At 39.6% G+C, this 18,810-nt stretch overlaps 1 protein-coding gene across 2 annotated transcripts; it reads right to left on the bottom strand.

Moving 5' to 3' along the window:
* Positions 1-341: 341 nt before the first annotated feature.
* On the bottom strand, positions 342-18,589 carry LDHB (lactate dehydrogenase B). Of its 2 annotated transcripts, none has more exons than NM_174100.2 (8): positions 18,452-18,589; positions 15,609-15,743; positions 8,296-8,413; positions 6,657-6,830; positions 4,648-4,821; positions 3,652-3,769; positions 1,990-2,113; positions 342-713 (listed from the first exon to the last, which is right to left on the bottom strand). In NM_174100.2, exons 2-8 carry the CDS (start codon positions 15,735-15,737, stop codon positions 546-548), a joined length of 1,005 nt encoding a protein of 334 aa, NP_776525.2. In that variant the 5' UTR covers positions 15,738-15,743; positions 18,452-18,589; the 3' UTR covers positions 342-545. Both variants share the same exon structure in this region, with proteins under 2 accessions (NP_776525.2, NP_001303267.1).
* Between the last annotated feature and the right edge of the window lie 221 nt (positions 18,590-18,810).

Raw genomic sequence — 18,810 nt, 5'->3', positions numbered from 1 at the left:
GAGCAGTTAAACCAGTGAGCCACAACTAGAGTCTATGTGCTGCACCAAAAGATCCCGCACGACACAATAATGATCCTGCATGTCATGGTTAAGATCTGACACAGCCAAACAAATTTAAAATAAACGAAACCAAAAAATGGTAACATATTCTTAGGACAACAAAAGCACAGCACATGTTGTGACAAAGAATTGTAGTGCTGTTTGGTGGAAGAAGTATAGGATGAAATGGAGATGACAGAATTTAAGGAAAGTTATGATATGGGGGAAGAACTATTATTAAAAAAAAAAAGAGAGAGACAGATGGAAATCTTTTAGAAATTAAAGAATTCGAGAGACAGGAGCACACTACACTAGGTGGTTTATTTGATTTGTTCAAGGACTCATCTTGCAAGCATTAAAGCAAGCATGGGCTTTGATTCTGGGAGCCCAGATTCACAGACTTAGGAAGACAAAAGCGAACTGTGCTCCATGTACATGGATGCAAACTAAAGGCTTGTGGTTAATCACACTGTAGTTCTAAGTGTCTACAGCCTTGCAGCCGGAAGTCACAGGTCCTTCAGGTCCTTTTGGATGCCCCAGAGGGTGTCTGCACTTTTCTTGAGTTGAGCAACCTCTTCATCCTTCAGCTTCTGGTTGATAACACTGGTTAACCCTCGAGCATTCAGGATACACGGAAGGCTCAGGAAGACTTCATTCTCAATGCCATACATGCCCTGCCAGAACAAGAAAAGCACCACGATTAAGAAATGAAACCACAGGTAAGAATGACCACAGGGCCTGGGGTTGAACAGGACGAACTGCAGGAAATTTGATAAGCATAAACTCCTTTAGTTTTTATCACTGACAGGCCTATCTATCTCTAATATTTGTATTTCAAATTTGATTTTGTACATAGAATATACAAATAGACACTATGATAAAACTAGAATTTTTAAAGTACTTTATCAAACTCATTGACACCCCTCTGCTTGTATGTCTTCAAATTAAATCACATTCAAATGTGGTTCTTATTGAGCTGTTTTCATGTAATTTTAAGTATCCTGAAAACTCTTTAGTTAAGTAGATTTTAGGTAGTAGTTGACCTACAAGGTCCAAGAAAGTAACTGGAAGTCACACAAAGGCAAGATTCTTGGAATACTCAAGAATTGCTGGGGGAAAAAAAAAAAAACAAAAACACAATTCCCCAAACACTGTACTGGTTTGTATTAAGTAATTTACTCACAGGATTAATTTAATTATGCAATTATTTTAGTACATTAATCAAGGGAGTTTAAGATTTTCTTAAATTAGCTCTGAAAGTTTTTGTACATACACCAAAGTGGAGGCAATAAACACATTTTTATATATGGACTTGGCAATTATCCAATTTCGCCATACTTGCTTTAATTTTTTTTGCCATAGTATCAAAAAGCCAAACAGCAATAACAAAAAAATCCTCAAAACATCTGATACTATGATTTATCCCCAAATACTTCTATATTTACCTCTTCTGTTTATTTCAGTCTACTGCATTTTCTCCCTTACTTTTTCACTCCTGCTGTTGACTTGCAGAAAATGAGTCAATTATCTCAGTTTTATTTAAAAATAATCAATTTCTACTTAACTGTTCCATAGCTTCTGAATTAAGCTAAATTTGCTAAGGTATCAGTGCTATATACCACAAAGCCAAGCTATAGTTTACAATATACCAACTTGAAATGAAATTATTAAACTTATTCAAATAATCATCTAAGAATATGCTGAATAAGACTCAGAGTTAATATTTAATTTGGCACATTATACAAAGGAGAATTATAAAAACACATTTGATGTCTCAGCTTCTATAAACTTTTGCTCTTTTGGCCTAAGCTTCTGATAAAAAGGAATAGTTTCCATAAAACTTTGAGATGAAAAGTAACTGTGGACTGAGACATTATCTCATCCTTCTTAAAATTAATCTACTTATGGAATACTCAATGAGAAACCACCTAATATTTTGTAACAGTTTACCTTCACCATTGTTGACACTGGGTGAATCCTCGATAGATTTTTCAACATGGATTCAATAAGATCAGCCACACTTAATCCAATAGCCCAGTTGGTATATCCTTTTAGCTTGATGACTTCATAGGCACTAAGGAAAAAAAAAACCATTAAGGAGATAATTGACCAGATGCTTTGGTGGTTTGATTCCTGCTGTCTCTTAACTCTGTCATCCTGAGAACATGATTTAGACTACCTGTCTCAGGGTCCACTTCTGTAAAGTAAGGGTAACAATGGTATCTACTTCATAAGTTTGTTAAATGAGTTAATATATATGGAAAATATTTAAAACTACATGGTTGGTACTATGTAAATGCTTTGACAAATTTAAGTAGTTTATTGTATAAATAGCCATTTTAAAAATTACAGTGGTAGCATGTACATTTTGCAACCAATCTTCTTATTTATAAACACAAATATTTCCAAAGATACTAATAAAATCAGGGAACAATGAAAGTAAAAGAACCTTCACATTCACATTCAAAGGACAAATTACACCTTGATTTTCAGGTCCCTTTGAGGCCACTAATCACTGTCACCTAAAATGCGACGACCAACAACTTAAGAGCAAAGTGATGTCAAAACCTTGTAGACAACTATCTGAGCACAAATTACATACACTCTGAACCCACAAAGGCACTTGGACTTGAGAATTAGGTGGCAGGAGTAACTGAGCACTAGAAAAATGGGACTTAACGCAATGTATCACTAATTAAAAGACCTTGGGTGAGCTACACTGGGTTTATCTTCATGAAATCCTAAGAACTCTTTCAACTTTTTAAAGATCCTTTTTCTCCATATACAGGTCAAATTCTTGGGGGGAAAAAAAGTCTTTAAAATTGAACTAAATGAAACGATTCCATATTTGAGAAAACAGTTAGACTTATAAACACCTTCTTAAGACTTTGTAGAGGAGAAAACTGAGATTCAGCTTAAAAGTTAAATGGCTTCCCAATATTATACAATGTCAAAAGACCCATAATTTCAATCTAAGCCCACAGTCTTTACTCTGGTCCAAAATGATACCTTATTTTATGATAAACATGAGGGCCCACAGAGAGAATGGTTAGTCACAAAAGGCAGTTTTAAAAAAACAGGGGAAAGGGGACATCCTCGGTTGGGTATGGAGAGACACTGAATCAATGTGCAAGCTGCTGATTGCTAATAGCTTGAAAACTATTAACAATCAATCAGTAAGTATCATTTTAGTCAATTATGACACAACAGTGCCTAGGTTTAGTTTTCTAAATAAGCCACCTCTGTCATCTGTGAATTCCATGTTTCACTCCTATTACAACAGAATTTCTCTGGAAAAATATTTGCTTTCCCTAGGGGCACCAGCATAGCAAGTTTGACCAGTGTTAAGTCAGCCTTGCCTCTTTCAGAAGGTAACAGCTGCATATTTGCTATGCTGAGTCTATCTAAAAGAAAAAATAATTAAAAAATGAAAAAAAAGGGGAAAAAAACCACTCTCCCTCAAACAAACAAAAAAAAGAGTAAATTTTTTTTAAAAAGGAAAACAAAATTTTGGAAAAAGTTTATCTGAATAGGCAGCCATGGAAAGTGTTCTCGATTTTGTCTAAGATGATATTAATTGTCTTAAATCAAGCCCCCCTCCCCCCCGCTTACCTCTCAACCACCATCTTATGCACTTCCTTCCAATTTTCACTATCATTGTCTGTTCCCATTTCTGGATTCAGTTCCTGGAGAGAAACGCCTGCCACATTCACTCCACTCCACACAGCCACTATTGGGGGTGGGGGAAAGATAAGTATTTTATCTCTGACATTGTTTTTAAAAAATCTTTCCTTCTCTTAGTTCAGATTTCACCCTTGATGCAAGTTACCCACTAACTGCTCCAATGACAGTTCACTCCAATTCACTTCCCCCCAGAGACTAACATTTGCCTTCAAATCTGACCTTTTACCTTTCAACCATTTTGATGCAAACAGAATTGCTGTGTCAGACTAACAGTCGTTATGAAATTCTTCCCTTTCTGTGGGTTTGTGAAATCGTGAGGGACTCTAGTTTGGGACTATCCTAAACTCTGGGTTTGAGAAATTCTGAACTTTCCACCTGCTTATATTTTAAAAATAAGTAATAATTTTAAGACCCAATTCTTACACTACCAAAGTTCACTCTACCAGAACTACACTACTAATTTTTCAAAGAAAAATGTACACCTTAACCTTTAGGGAGAAAATAGCCCCTTGCATATTGGGCAGAGGTGGATTTAGTAAAACCAATATTATCATTATGTCTTAGATTATTACAGTTTTATACAATAAGCCTATTCAATGTATAATATTCAATGTTTAAGATGAAATGATGGAATTAGAATGTTTCAAAACTATCATAGTAATAATTTTTAACTATTTTTAAACCATTATTATCTAAATAATATTTAACTAAGAATCATTCGTGGATACTAAACTTATGAGGCAATATACTGATAAGGAATCAGATATTTACCTAGTCAGTATCAAAGTATTCTCTCACAATTACTTATCTATAATGTGATGTATGTGAAAATATAAACTACAATTAAAAACAAACAAAAAATTCAGAATGGCAAGAACAATATCCTAGTTCACAGCAAACACTGCGTTTTGTTTTGTTTTTTACCGCTTGAGTCGCCATGTTCCCCCAAAATCCATCCGTGGCAGCTGCTGGGATGAATGCCAAGTTTTTCAGCCATAAGGTAGCGAAATCTAGCAGAATCCAGGTTACATCCACTCCCAATCACACGGTGCTTGGGTAATCCACTTAGTTTCCAGGTAACATATGTGAGAATATCCACTAAAATTTTTTAAAAATAATATATGTAAGTACATCAAAACTGATGTCAACTGCTATGTCAAGCAGTGGTGCCCTGGTTTTCTCCTCTCCCCTCTGCTCCACCCCCCAAACGAGATGTGGCCAGAAAGATGTGAATATTTGACTTTTCGGAATTAGAGACCATGGGGGCTAGAAAGAGAAGAAAAACTTTTAAGCTGTATAGTCAAGAGATTGTAAAACATGGAAAATGCAATATTGTGGTTTTAATCTACATTATCATTGGAAACAAGAATATATGAGTCCTGCAGATTAATTTACTATATATGGAAAGAAAGAGAAAAAGGGCTGAATTCGATCATCACTTAAGTTTCTTCCAATTATAACATTCCAGGATTGTAACAACTGTTTTCAGAAACAGAAAGCTATAGGTTACTAAACAACCAAGGCATGCGGCTAAAAGTTACCTTTGGAAACAAGACAGTACTCAGTAAACAATTATTATAATAGGAGGAAATGGCAACCCACTCCAGTGTTCTTGCCTGGAGAATCCCAGGGATGGGGGAGCCTAGTGTGCTGCCGTCTATGGGGTCGCACAGAGTCGGACATGACTGAAGCGACTTAGCAGCAGCAGCAGCAGTATTTAACAGAAAGAATTTAATGACAGAGCCTTTATTCTGGTGTGGCACAGAGGTAAAACCTGCCGGACTAGAGAAGAGCAGAGCATTTATACAGGCTAAGCTGTAAAAAGTAGGAAAATGTGCACACCAGGAAGGCAAGTCTCCACCTCCACTCTCATATACAGACACTGGATGAGATATTTTAAGGTCATTTTGGCCTGGATATTATAACCTCTTCCTTGGCAACACTGACTCAGTAGGAGTGACTCCCTGGAGACTTAAGACTTTGAAGCTATACCTGGAAAAGTTGTATAACCAGTTAATAATGTCTGCCTTAAGCACAGGATGTAGCAACTTCATATGTGTCTGCTGTCTGTCATTCATGCTCTGCATCTATTTGCCACTCTCTATTTATGAGAAATTTTAGATACAAGGTTGACCAGGAAACTCCAAGCCAAGATGGTCTTGCTGGCTCCAAACTCTCAATATCCCATAAATTGTAAGGACTTTCCTGGCTCCTACAATGTTTCTCTAAGTGAAGTATCAGAGATAATCAGCTTTACCATTTAACAACATATTTATCTACTGTGCTTACCAATAAAAAGTAAGTTTGGTGGCAAACTATAGGCAAAAGAAGTGTGAAACAGTGAATTTTGACTCTTTGGGCTGAAAAAGTACAATTCTTTCTAATCAGAAATTTTAAGTTACAACATTTGGTGTTAAACATGTTATTTGTCCATCAACAGGCTATTTTCCATCTTTAAACCTAGACTAATTAATGGCTTTCTTTAATTCCTTAAAAAAAAAAAAATCAGTCAACTTAATTTTTAAGAATTTTAGAAGACTAAAGTGCATTTTCTGGAAAACAGATGATCAAATATGCTAAAATACTTCTTCCAAACTGGGGCCACATTCAAATTTTGTATCCCAGTATAATCTTGATAGAAAATTTTAAAATCTTTTAGACTTTCCAACAAACCCAGATAAAATAAGGAGATGAAACTGTTTTATATAAAACTCTTCTCACATTCTTCAGCATGTGGCCTGGGAATGTGCCAGTGGTTTTATAAACATGACTCTCTGTGGCCAATTAACGGAAGACACGTGAATTGCTTAGGCCAAACACCAGAAAAGACTTTTTATAAGTTAAAAAAGGAAAAAAAAAAAAAAGGAAAAGAAAAAAAAAATCCCAAAGTACTGAATTGAACAGAACTGAACCTTAAGGCATCACAATGATACCTGGGTTGGAAACCACAATGATGATGCAGTCAGGACTGTACTTGACGATCTGAGGAATGATGAACTTGAAGACGTTAACGTTCCTTTGCACCAAATTCAGGCGACTCTCCCCTTCTTGCTGGCGAACTCCTGCAGTTACCACCACAATCTTGGAATTGGCAGTGACAGAGTAATCTTGAAGGAGAGGGGAGAAAAGGACTTCACATACAACTCTGCATCAAAACATGCCGTATGAGGTGCTCTAGGGACCCAAATGTACGTAAGCTCATGGAACGTATGTGAGGAACGTTACGTGAGAATTACATTTTCTGTATAACGTGTTGAGTTGCAACACTAGTGTTTCATGGCTTCTTCCTCCTTGAGTGATATGGAACCATTCCGACCATAACACTGGCTCAGAAAATGAAGCCAGGAAACAAAGACAGCCTTAAATTATGTTTCTTGCTAACAGATTCAAAATCCTATTGGCTTTAGAGAATACTGGATTGTCAGTAATAACACAAAGTATAAACAGTGAGTGCAAAGTTCAACTGGCAGTCATCCAACAAAAAAGCAATTGAAAGGTAACTGAAGACTTGTAATGTTAATTCAATCTATGAAGGCAAAGGAAGGCAGTCAAGTGTTTGTTCTTGGCTTAAATTTAATTTCTAATACTCAATATTTTAAATAAGCTTATTGTTTTTAGCAATGAGTTTCTCTAGAGCGTATTTTATTTTTTTCCCCAAGCAAGTGAATCCTTTCTCAAATTATAGACATTTTGACTTGATGTGGTCATTAGACTCAATACTTATGGATGACTCATACAATTAAACCATGTTGCTATGTGACTTTTGACAGTTACTAATAATTTATCAGCTTCCTCTTCCATAAAACGGGGGTAATAGGACCCACTTTTCACAGGGCTGCAGTGAAGATGAGACATGCAACAAGTTTCACAGTACCTAGAATGCTAATAATTCAGTAAGTAACAGCTACTTATTATTAGTAGTGGACTTGCCCTGTGGCTCAGATGGTAAAAAATCTGCCCGCAATGCAGGAGACCCCGGTTCGATCTCTGGGTTGGGAAGATCCCCTGGAGAATGGAATGGCAACCCATTCCAGTATTCTTGCCTGGAAAATCCCGTGGACAGAGGACCCTGGGGGGCTACAGAGGAGTCCATGTAGTTGCAAAGAGTTGGACATGACTGAGTGATTGACACATACACTATTAGTAGTAGTATTGTTAGAAATTATTTTGGAGGCTGGACATGACTATATCTGTAGGCACAGCCGTATTACTGCATAAATGCATTAATCCAGAACAAAGATGGCTAGAATACGAATTTATTTAGTTTCTTTGAGACACTCAAATTATTTTGTGCAAATATTTCTTCGGATTTAAAACATCCCTGTTCTCAAGTATGTGTAAGCAAGCATTTGGATCCAATTTCCTAAAATGTTATGCACTGTATGTGTGCAAGGCACCAGGGAGAGGCTTTACAGAGATAACAATTATGATTGTCCCTGAGGATGAACTGGACCCAGAAGGAAACAAGAAACTGCTGACATTAGATTCACCAGGATGGGAAAACCTGTTTTCTCTCAGGGAGTGAGGATATCAATTTATCATTTGATCACTTCAGGCATGAAAGGAGCCTACCTTTGTCTGCCACAATTTTTGGTGTCTGAAGGAATAAGCTCCCGTGCTGCAGGTCCATCATTTCTCCTTTGAGTTTATCTTCCAAAACATCCACAAGAGCAAGCTCGTCAGTCAGAGACTATAAACACAAAAGGAGCTGTTAGGACCCCAAGCTACCAAGGACACCTCAATTCACAGTATTTCAGTCAAATACCCTTGAAATGGCAATGCCCAATGTCTAAAAACTTAGGGAAGAATTTTTACCATGGAATTAGGTGTGCTTTCAACAATTTGATGAGGAAACGTTTTGAATAATGAACTATTAATATTTGATACCATTTTTTTAAAAAAGAATTTCACCTCTAGTGCTCAATGGACATTCAGTGAGCTTGATATAATTAAGAAGCTAAACGTGCAAGTATTATGGTTCAACAGTGGCCTCAGGGTGCTCAAGTCTTCATATTAAAGGGGAGTGATGGTAAAAAAAAAATAGAGACTCACAAAGAGCTAGAAACAGTCTTGGGCACTGTGTCCATCCTGAAGGTCACTCCTAGTTTGGAGGGATTTAGAGAAGGCAGATTTCATTTAAAACAAGAGGCTGAGTTCACTTCAGAGCAGGCTTTGAAGGCCTGCTTGAAGCTAGGAACCCTCAGGTTGGCTCTGACCAACTCGAATGTCCTGCTGGTGAAAGAGTCAGGGGCACAGGGCTCCAGGGCTAGTGAATTCTCCATACATTTTCAAGGCAAACTTGGTCAGTCTCAATGTTTTTTTATTTTCTATTCCGACTGTCATCTTGTGCCATCCATCCCAAGTAATACCCTTAATCATCCTGTCTGCTTTTCAGCAAGTCCTCAATCTTTTCTTCTCAGGAAAAGGGAGCTGTTATCTGTTGTTCAGTCGCTCAGTTGTGTCTGACGCTGCGGCCCCACGGACTGCAGCATGTCAGGCTTTCCTGTCCTTTACCATCTCCTGCAGTTTGCTCAGATTCACGTGCATTAAGTCAGTGATGCTATCTAACCACCTAATTCTCTACCACCCCCTTCTCCTTTTGCCTTCAATCTTTCCCAGCATCAGAGTCTTTTCCAGTGAATCGACTCTTTGCATCAAGAGATCTAGTTGTGTTTAAATAACCTTTCGGCTTTTAACATCGGTATGCCTCCAATGCAGAAGGCACAGGTTTGATCCTTGGTCAGGGAACTAAGACCCTGCATGCCGTGCAACATGGCCCAAAAACTTAAAAAATAAATAAGTCAGTTGTCTTGTGAAAACTCATAATTTACAGACTCTGTTTTTTTTTTTTAATTATATTTTTGACCATGCCCTGTAGCATGTGGGATCTTAGTTCCCCAACCAGGGGTCAAACCCATGCCTCCTACACTGGGAACATGGGAGTCTTAACCACTGGACCACCAGGGAAGTCCCTACAAACTCTTAAATAAAAGTAATTACCCTTCCCATTGACCTATCACCCAAATCCTGGCCTTTATTGCTTTTCAGGCTGTTAGCAAAATAATTAGCCTAGTAATTATTAGAAACGATCCACAACAATGTAGAACTTAATATAGTTCCTTTATTATGAGGAACTATCCTCTGTGAAGGATAGTTTGATAAGTTATGTAAAGGGAAAAAAGTATAAAGTAACTCAGGTTCAGAAAGTGCTTTCAAGGCTAAGATAAAATAATCCATGTGGAATTGGGAGGGGTCAGGAAGGCTCTGCGCAGCAGAGGGGGAGGCAGAGGAAGAGAGGTGAGGTGGCCAATAAGAAAACTTGCCCCAGTTAACTTGCCAGCAAAGCAGGTCCTGCTCCAGGTAGGAGCCTAGGAATAAAGACTGTCACCTGTTTCTAGAAAACCAGTGTCGGCTGGCCTGAAGCAGCGAACTACAATAGGCTTGCTTGGGAGGGTTTCTCTGAGACTCAAACTTCCATGCGACTGAATGCATTCTTACTTCTAAGCAGTTGATTCACTTGCCAACTTCAAAGGACCCTTTTATGACCTGGGGGTCGCTTTGTTGTTGCTCAGTCATGGAGTCGTGTTGGACTCTTTGTGACCCCATGGACTGCAGCACGCCAGGCTTCCCTGTCAAGTATTTTCTCCTTCCATGTATGTCAAATGCAGGCATTAATGTTCACCCCTTTTCACTTACATATGTTTTTAACACTTAAAATGGTTTCGTTCCTCTGCAAGATCACACAAAGCCCTCGCTTGTGTTTCTGGAGCCCTAAATTCATTCCAGAGAACTTCATAACCATTCCTTTCAGGTGCCAAGTACTGGGGATGTCACTCTTATTTTGGGGACATCACATGTGCGCTGTTGAAGTCAAGGGGCACAACAATTGGGGGCTTAAGTGGAAAAGGATGTCACAGGATCTCAGATCCTCTGTTTTGTTTCAGTGGGTAGAGAATTGGCGGAGAAGTGCATAGTCAGCTGGCAAGGAAGGAAGAGATCCAACACTTGGAGAAAATAATTGCAGCGCTGAATTTAGCTGCATTTATGTGACCGAATATCCTCCCAGTGGGAGGCAGGCAAACGAAGATGTGTGACTAAGTACTGACACTTGGGCTTAAATAAATCTTTCTGTATTCACATAGTGTATACTAGCCAATGAATTTACCACATGTATATTCCACTTAAGCTGCATATTTTAAAATGATCAATACATCAAGACTTAGATTAACTGCAAAAGCACTAACTCATTGAGGAACAAGATCAGTTAGAAGCCAGGAACAACATTTGTTGATAGCGTGTTTAACATAAGACACAAATGGTCTCTTTGGACTTTCCTGGTGGTTCGGTGGTGAAGACTCTGTACTTCCACTATAGCGGACACAGGTTCAAACCCTGGTTGAGAAACTAAGATCCTGAATGCTGGACGGCTTGGCCAAAAAAAAAAATTATCTCTTAATCTAAGTCCTGTGTGGACCAGACATAGCCACAACCTACCTCTTGGTCCCCGAGCTAGCAAGCTGTTGTTTTTGCTGCTGTTTAGTTTCTAAGTCACATCCAACTCTGCTACCAGTGCCTTAATATTTGATGGCTGCATTCTGCATTTTTATATTCAAGTGTTTAGTCTGCATGACATTTTGTGGGAGGAAAAGGTATAACTTTTCCCAAATAGCTAAATGGACAAGCACCGCTTATTCAATAATTTGTTTTTCTTCTCTGGCATGTCACTTTGTATTAAATATTCTTTGGTTTTGTGTCTGGGTTTTGAGTCTGTTCCATTAGCCTGTCTATGCTTGTACAAACACCAAACTCTAATTAAGTTTCACTTTTAGGCCAAGTCTTGCACTGCAAAAACTACGTTGCAGTATGTCTGTAATTACATTGCTCTGTATGCTGTGCTTGTAGAAGAATGTGACTACAGCTGACTGACAGACATTCAAGCCAAAAACAGCTGGTCAGAGGCTAAGGGCAGAATAATCACATGGACACTCTATATGACCTTGACAACGTGATGGGGTCTTGGCAGCCAAAGCACATACCTTATGATTGGTAGGGGCGACAGGAGAAACCATGAAAAAGGAAAAGCTCTGATCAAAATTTGACCAGACGTAAGTGCCATTTCTTAGTCAGAGGAATATCCATTATTTAATACACGTTCACTACTCAATGTGCCAGGCATTATTCTACTAGTGAGGACTATAGTAACGAACAAATCTGAAAAGGTTCCTGCTCTCATGGAATGTACCAGGAAGGGGAGAGGAGTGAAGCAAACAATTTAAGACAGTTCTGATCACGGAAATGCTATAAACAGTGCAAGGCAAAGTGAAGTTAAGGAAATGGAAGGAAGCTTACTTGGTATTGGATGATCAAGGAAGACCAGTACGCAAAGCCTGATATGAACGACAGGAGGGAGTTAACTCTGATGATCCAAGGCAGTCATTCCAGAGGAAGGGAAATCAAGTTCTAAAAGGGTTTAAAGGACTTCCCTGGTAGTTAAGAATCTGCCTCCCATGCAGGGGGTGCAGGTTCGATCCCTGGTCAGGGAACTAAGATCCCACATGCCACAGAGCCACTAAGCTCATGCACTGCAACCACTGAGCCCATGCAATCCAGAGCCCATGTGCCACAGCTAGAGAGCCTACACTACAACAAAAGATCCTGCAGGCTGCAACTAAGACATGACACAGCCAGTAAATGAAGTAATTTTAAAAATACTTTTTAAAAATAAAAAGGTTTAAGCCATAGGCTTCCCTGGTGGCTCAGACAAAACAATCTGCCTGCAGTGTAGCAGACCCAGGTGCGATCCCTGGGTTGGGAAGATCCCCTGGAGAAGGAAATGGCAACCCACTCCAGTTTTCTTGCCTGGAGAATTCCATGGACAGAGGAGCCTAGTGGGCTACAGTCCTTGGGGTTGCAAAGAGTTGGACACGACTGAGTGGCTAATACTGAAGCCACGATGATCTTAGTGCTTTGAAGAGGGGAGAAGGTAAGAGATGAAGTCAGAGGTGGCACCAGCCACCGCACAGCACTGGAAGGAATCCACGACATTCTGAATGGTAGCCCCTGGAGGTGCACACCCTGCCTTGCTCTGAGAGACAGGCAGAGAAAAGATCCTCCCTGTATTTCATTTATGTGTGCAGTTCTAAGCGGGGGAGCTATTTTTATAAAAGCTCACTATGGTTTCCATGTTGGCTATTAGGATGTGGAAAATGGGCAAGAGAAGCAGAAAACCTCAGCACCTTTGTCACGGTGGAGGCTGGACTCTGGTGCCTCCATGAGCCCAGTCAAGGTACGGACCTTCTCAGCCAATCTCATGCCCTAGCTCATCCCCTTTCTGGGCCAAAGCACTGTGTATCCTCTGAAAACCACATCAGGGATATAAGATCTCTGAGATCTTAATCAAGGCACTTAATCTTTCTGAGTTTATGTTTTTCCACCAATAGTATAGAGATGACAACATTCCCTAGAAATTTTGTAGAGGAATAAAGTAACATATAGATGCTTAACAAAATAGAATTGGCTAGTTCCCTTTCTCTCTCTCTTTTTGGGTATCTTTCTTATTAAAGGAGTGGGGCTTATAATCCTTACCAAACAGTAATAACAACTTTGACTCTAATCCTTCCCCGTTACAAGAAGATTTAAACATTTTTAATTAGTAAAATGGTCTTTGAACGAGGCAGTCCTTCCTTCACAGAAGCTCAGCTGAAAGATTCCTACTGTGCTAGGGGCCTGGTTGGTTCTCAAGCACTTGAATTGGGCCAAAGTATTATGTAACAGCAGAGTCTCAATTACATTATTTATCAAAGAGGACTTCAAATTTACAATTGAAACAATCAGAGAGGTTCCGAGAGAATCATGATAGCTCAGATATATTGCTGATTTCCTAAAATGTCCAAGGTTTGGGTTTAGCTTAAGGAATGGAAAATCTTTAATACTCTATAATGAGGAAGAACCTGGAAAAAAATATACATATATATATGTATAACTGAATCAGTTTGCTGTACACTTGAAACTAGCACAACATTGTAAACCAACTATACTTCAATTAAAGGAAAAAATTGTCTTTAATTGCCCCCATACTAGCATAGAATAAAAAGAAATGGCAGAGTTACTGTGGTTAAGAGTTCCGAGTCTGGGCTCAAATACAGCTCAACCATTACCAACTGTGTGATAACAGGTAGGCCACTTAATCTAGTCAAGCCTCAACTACTGTATCTGGAAACAGGATATGAACAGTTTCCATTTATTGAGATTACTGTTTAAATAAAGCATTTTAAACAAAACACTTAAAACATGGTACACAGTAAATATTTTAAAAGAAAAGTAAGCTGGAATATTTTTTTCCATTTTTATTGGTATGAATGGTAAACATTAAATTGTGATTATTTAATTCCCCTGTAATTTGGGGAGCAGCTATTCTCCTAAATTAGGGAAACCTAGTCAGAAATTAAACCAGCCAGAAAAAATGCAAAAGAATAAAACTTTAATTGGCATGCACTACACATTTTAGTTGATTTCTCTGATGATTTTCTTCCTCAGTGAAAAAATTCTGAAGATTCAGAATTTGCCCCTTTAGAATTTAAATTCTGTAGACAGAAATACGCTCAGCTAGGAGTTATTCCAGCAGCCTTCGCATACAGTACAAAAAGACAGTGTGTTTTACTGAAGGCCCAGCAGCATTTTTTGAGGCAGGGGTTCCCCCTAAAAAACATTTAAGACAGCCTTCAGAAAGTATATCGATCAGTTCAATGAATAAGGAGAGGAGGCAAACTAAAAGTCTATGGAGGTATGTGGGGAAATATAATCTAGAGGAGTGGAAGGTGTTAGAAGTATGTTATCAGTATTAAAGCTTCTGATGTTGATAACTGAACTGATTATGTTAGAATATGTCCTATTCCGAGGAAGAAGTACTCAGACAGAAGGAAATGAAAGGCGTATCTGCATTTATTCTCAACGGGTTCAGAAAAAAAGCCCCATATGCACATGTGCACACACACGCATACACCCATACACACAGGCACACACTTGTGTGCACACACAAACAGAAATACATTAAGAATTGGTAAATCTGGGTGAAATGAATATGGAAGTTTTACTTTTTAAAAAATATTCTTGCAAATTTTCTGTAAATTTGAAATTACTTTAAAATTAAACAACTGAGTGAAGGTTTGAGGGGAATAATATAGGATATTTCCATGACCTCAAAAAGCAACCGTGCTGATAACGAGGCAAGATAACATTACACACCTCCTGATGTGATGCATTGTGAAGGACAGGCCATCACCTGGTCATAATGTCACCCCAAATATAACCTGAACTCAGTTACAAACATCAGACCAACATAAATCGAGGGGCATCCTACAAAACTGATGTCTCTACAAACTCACCAGTAACATGAGAGATGAAGGAAGGCTAGGTTCCAGGTTAAGGAAGAATAAAGAGACACGACAAGTATATAAAAATATGATCTTGGACTAGGGGAGAAAAAATATGATTCTGATAACTGGAGAACTATAATCTGCGTACTGTATAATAGATAATAGTGTTTAATCAGTGTTACTGAGAACAGTAAGTCTATTGTATCAGATAAGAATGTCATTCTCTCAGGAAATATTTGCTAATGTGTTTAAAGATAAAGTATTACCAGGTCTACAACTTATGTTGATATATGGCAAAACCAAGACAATATTGTAAAGTAAAAAAAAAAAAATAATAATAAATTAAATAAATAAATAAACAACAGGAGAAACTTAATTTTCTTTAAAAAAAAAATTTTTTTTTCAGGGGAAAAAAAAAACCTTTTAAAGATACAATCAAATTCTCAAAAGCCTAAAGAGATTGCATACAGATGATGAAACTACCTATCACGTATGAAGTTTCGAAAGTACCTTTCCCAGAATGCTGATGGCACATGCCATACCAACTTGTCCAACACCCACTACAGTGATCTTATTGTTTGGGATCCTTGTCTCTTCTTCTGCAACTGGTGCAATCAATTTTTCCTTAAGAGTTGCCATTGTGCCCTGAAAGAAAACAATCAAAATATGATACATGTATCCACCTGAGAAACAGGAAGGGGAACTTGTAATGTTACTGTTGCAAGTTTGAATTGAAACACATTTTTAAAATGAGCTTAATGGTATTCCAGAACACAGAGTTTCTTTAAAAAAAAAAAAAAAGTGACCCACTAACAAAAATTAAAGACAAAAATCTCAATGAAGCCCATTAGAGTTTGGGTTCTTCTCTTCAGTCTATGACTATCTAGCAGTATTTAACAAAGCTGTAATAACTGTCTTCTGGCTATTCATTTACTGTATAAACAACATTTATATTTAGATTAGCTGATTGGTTTCCATGCTCCCTACAAAATATTTATTTACGTTAGGGCCCAGTATTAACCCATATTTAAGCTTGGTTTAAAAGAGCTACTTATGAATATAATTTCTACTACCAATGGTTATTATCACTCTTAGAAGATAGGGACCAACTGGTTTGTCTATTTTCTTCTTCTACTGAGGTCTCACTGAGGACAAAGTAGTGACAAATAATGTTTGCATAAAATCTGTAAAACGTATTACTTTGAATTCCTTTTAGTGTGCCTTGGAAGCTTACTGGAAGGTGGGTAGATACTCAATACATTTTCCCCCAAGGGGACCACAGAAGGAAAACACCAGCCTTTGAGTCAGTTTCTTTCCAGCCATTAAAGTAAAAAAAAAAAAAAAAAATTAAAGTTAAAAAAAAAAAAAGGAAACTGTTAGGAAGCATTTATACAAGTAACACCAATTGTATCTGTGTCATCAGGTTATCAGGTGAGTTTTCTGGATAAATAAAACAAATGGTGAAACTTACTGTATCAATCTGCATTCTTAAAGAGAGGATTCAGATGATATTTTTTTAAAAAGCCCTTTCTTCAAAATTAAGTATCATTTATAATTATAACCCATTAAAATGTCTATTATTTATGTCTGCCTTTTACTTTTGCTGCAGACAGCCACGTGGCAGGGCAAGGTCCCTCTTTCAAATTGTAGGGCTGCTTCCCAGTCTCTTTTTTTGTTTCTCATCTGCAAAGGACTAAGTAACAAAACCTGGTTGAGTAATTGTGTATATTAGGTAAGAGTCAGTAAGACTCCTAGTTGGAATAAAGTTACTTGAATTTGGAGACAACTGTTTTGTTCTATAGCTATTTTCCCCCAAAAAACATTCCCCCCCAGGTCATTAGGGTCTATCCTGGGAGATTATTTTGCCTTTCCAAAGCACATTGGCAGTTTTCTCCTGGATACTAGAGAAAAAAGAAATATACAATGGTGTGCAAATGTTTCCACAAATAGATGACCTTGCAGTGAAATTTACACGTCCTGCATTTTGAGCAGAATCCGAAGAATGAATGCTGCCTCTCCTGCTGAACTGAGATACAAACGCATAGTTTCTCTTCATCATGGCATTTTTACTAATTGGTTTAAGATGTTCTAGGTATAGAGGATCCAGCAAAGCAGTGGAAAATAAAAATCCATAAAGACTGCTCTAGAAATACAGATTAGTTGATCAGACAGACCTTTTAAACTATCTGGGGAATTTCAGAAATGACATTGTAGAGGCTTGAGCCAGTACAGATTTTCTTTCAGATCTTTCTACAGAAATGTGATTTAATTTTTTTTTTTTCTTTAACAGGGGTTTTTTAATAGGGTTGTAAGACATGACAAGAAAATGTTTTATATCATACACAGGCCTGTCTCAAGATCAGTGGAGGCTTTTAAGGGCAAAGAATGAAAATCAGGGTAAAAATAATCGATATTTGGTCCTTTTCATCCCCATGTTCCTGCCCCTTCTGTGGATATAAATCACTAGAAAAGAACCCGTGCCTTAAGTTCAGAACAAAGCTCCACTTTGCAGACTATCTCGATTCTAACCTTTTAAACAGCCAATTTTTGCCCTGCAATTCTTCCACTGAGAGCCGGCTCTCCCCTCCCCCGCTCCATCCCTCCAGCCCGCATTGCCGGCCGCCCACGGGCCACCTCTTCCTCTTCGCGCCGCAGCGCTGAGCTCAGGTCACCAGGGGAGGCAGCCACCACGGATCTCCCCAGAAAAGGTCTCCAGCGGGGAAAAATCTAGGCCTTTCTAAACTCTCAACACCCAAAGCCGGTAAATAAACAGCATCCGAAGCATCAAGGGGAAAAAAAGGCCAGAAACGAGCCGGCCCATCGCTCCAGGAAGGGCTGGGGAGAGGCTAAGGGCAGGGCCAAGATCATCCTTCACTCTCATCCCCGAAAAGCCGGGCCTTTCTCCAGGCCCAAGGTGGTGAGCGCCAACAACCACCCCACCCCCCAGCTTCACGGGTCGCCTGGCCGCCTTTCCCTCCCCCGGCTCCTCCGGCACGTGTCCGGGCGCCCGCCAGCAGGCACCAAGGGTGATGCGGCCGCCATGAACCCATCAAGGACACGTAGAACCGGGATGTAGCCGCAAGTGCAACAAACTCGTCCCCCGGGAGGGCACAGGCTGGCCGGGAGCTGCGATGAGCGGCCGACACAGCCCAGAGATCGGGCGCAGGCCCTTGGCTCCGTCGGGTCCCCCAGCCCCGGGACAGGGCCCCCGCCCCAACCCGATCCGGATGCTCAGGGCTCCAGGCCCGCGAGCTCAGATGTCCTTCCTGGTCCTTCCCCCGCTGAGTCTTGCTGCACAAGTCCCACCAGGTCTTTCCGCAAAGCCAGGATGCAGGGTCCCAGCAGAAACCTACCAGGGGAGAGAAAGTTCTCCAGAGAGTGATAAGGGCTGCACGAAGACAAAGTCAGCAGCGTGCGTCTCCTCCGGCGCAGGATCCGCAAGGAGGGAGGAAGAGCAGGCGGGACCCGCCCCTTGGCCGCCTCCGAGCTTCCTCTATTGTGATTGGAAACCCGAGCACCGCCCACCCCTCCCCTCGGCTCGCTCAATCCTCTTCAAGGACAAGGGCTCGGGTGCGCCCACGCCCTCCCTCGGCCTAATTGAGGAGGTCACCTTCTGGCCGCTAAGGCGGCCGCGGTCACTGCTAGCCTCCGGGCTTAAAGACTTCTGCACACAGAGGGTGCGTTATTTCTGAAACCTGGCCGTCTTCAACCC

The sequence above is a fragment of the Bos taurus genome, chromosome 5 (genome assembly GCF_002263795.3).
Source record: "Bos taurus isolate L1 Dominette 01449 registration number 42190680 breed Hereford chromosome 5, ARS-UCD2.0, whole genome shotgun sequence".
Classification (NCBI taxonomy): domain Eukaryota; kingdom Metazoa; phylum Chordata; class Mammalia; order Artiodactyla; family Bovidae; genus Bos; species Bos taurus.
The sequence above is the reverse complement of the archived record's forward strand: the minus strand, read 5'-3'. Positions and strand labels throughout refer to the sequence as shown.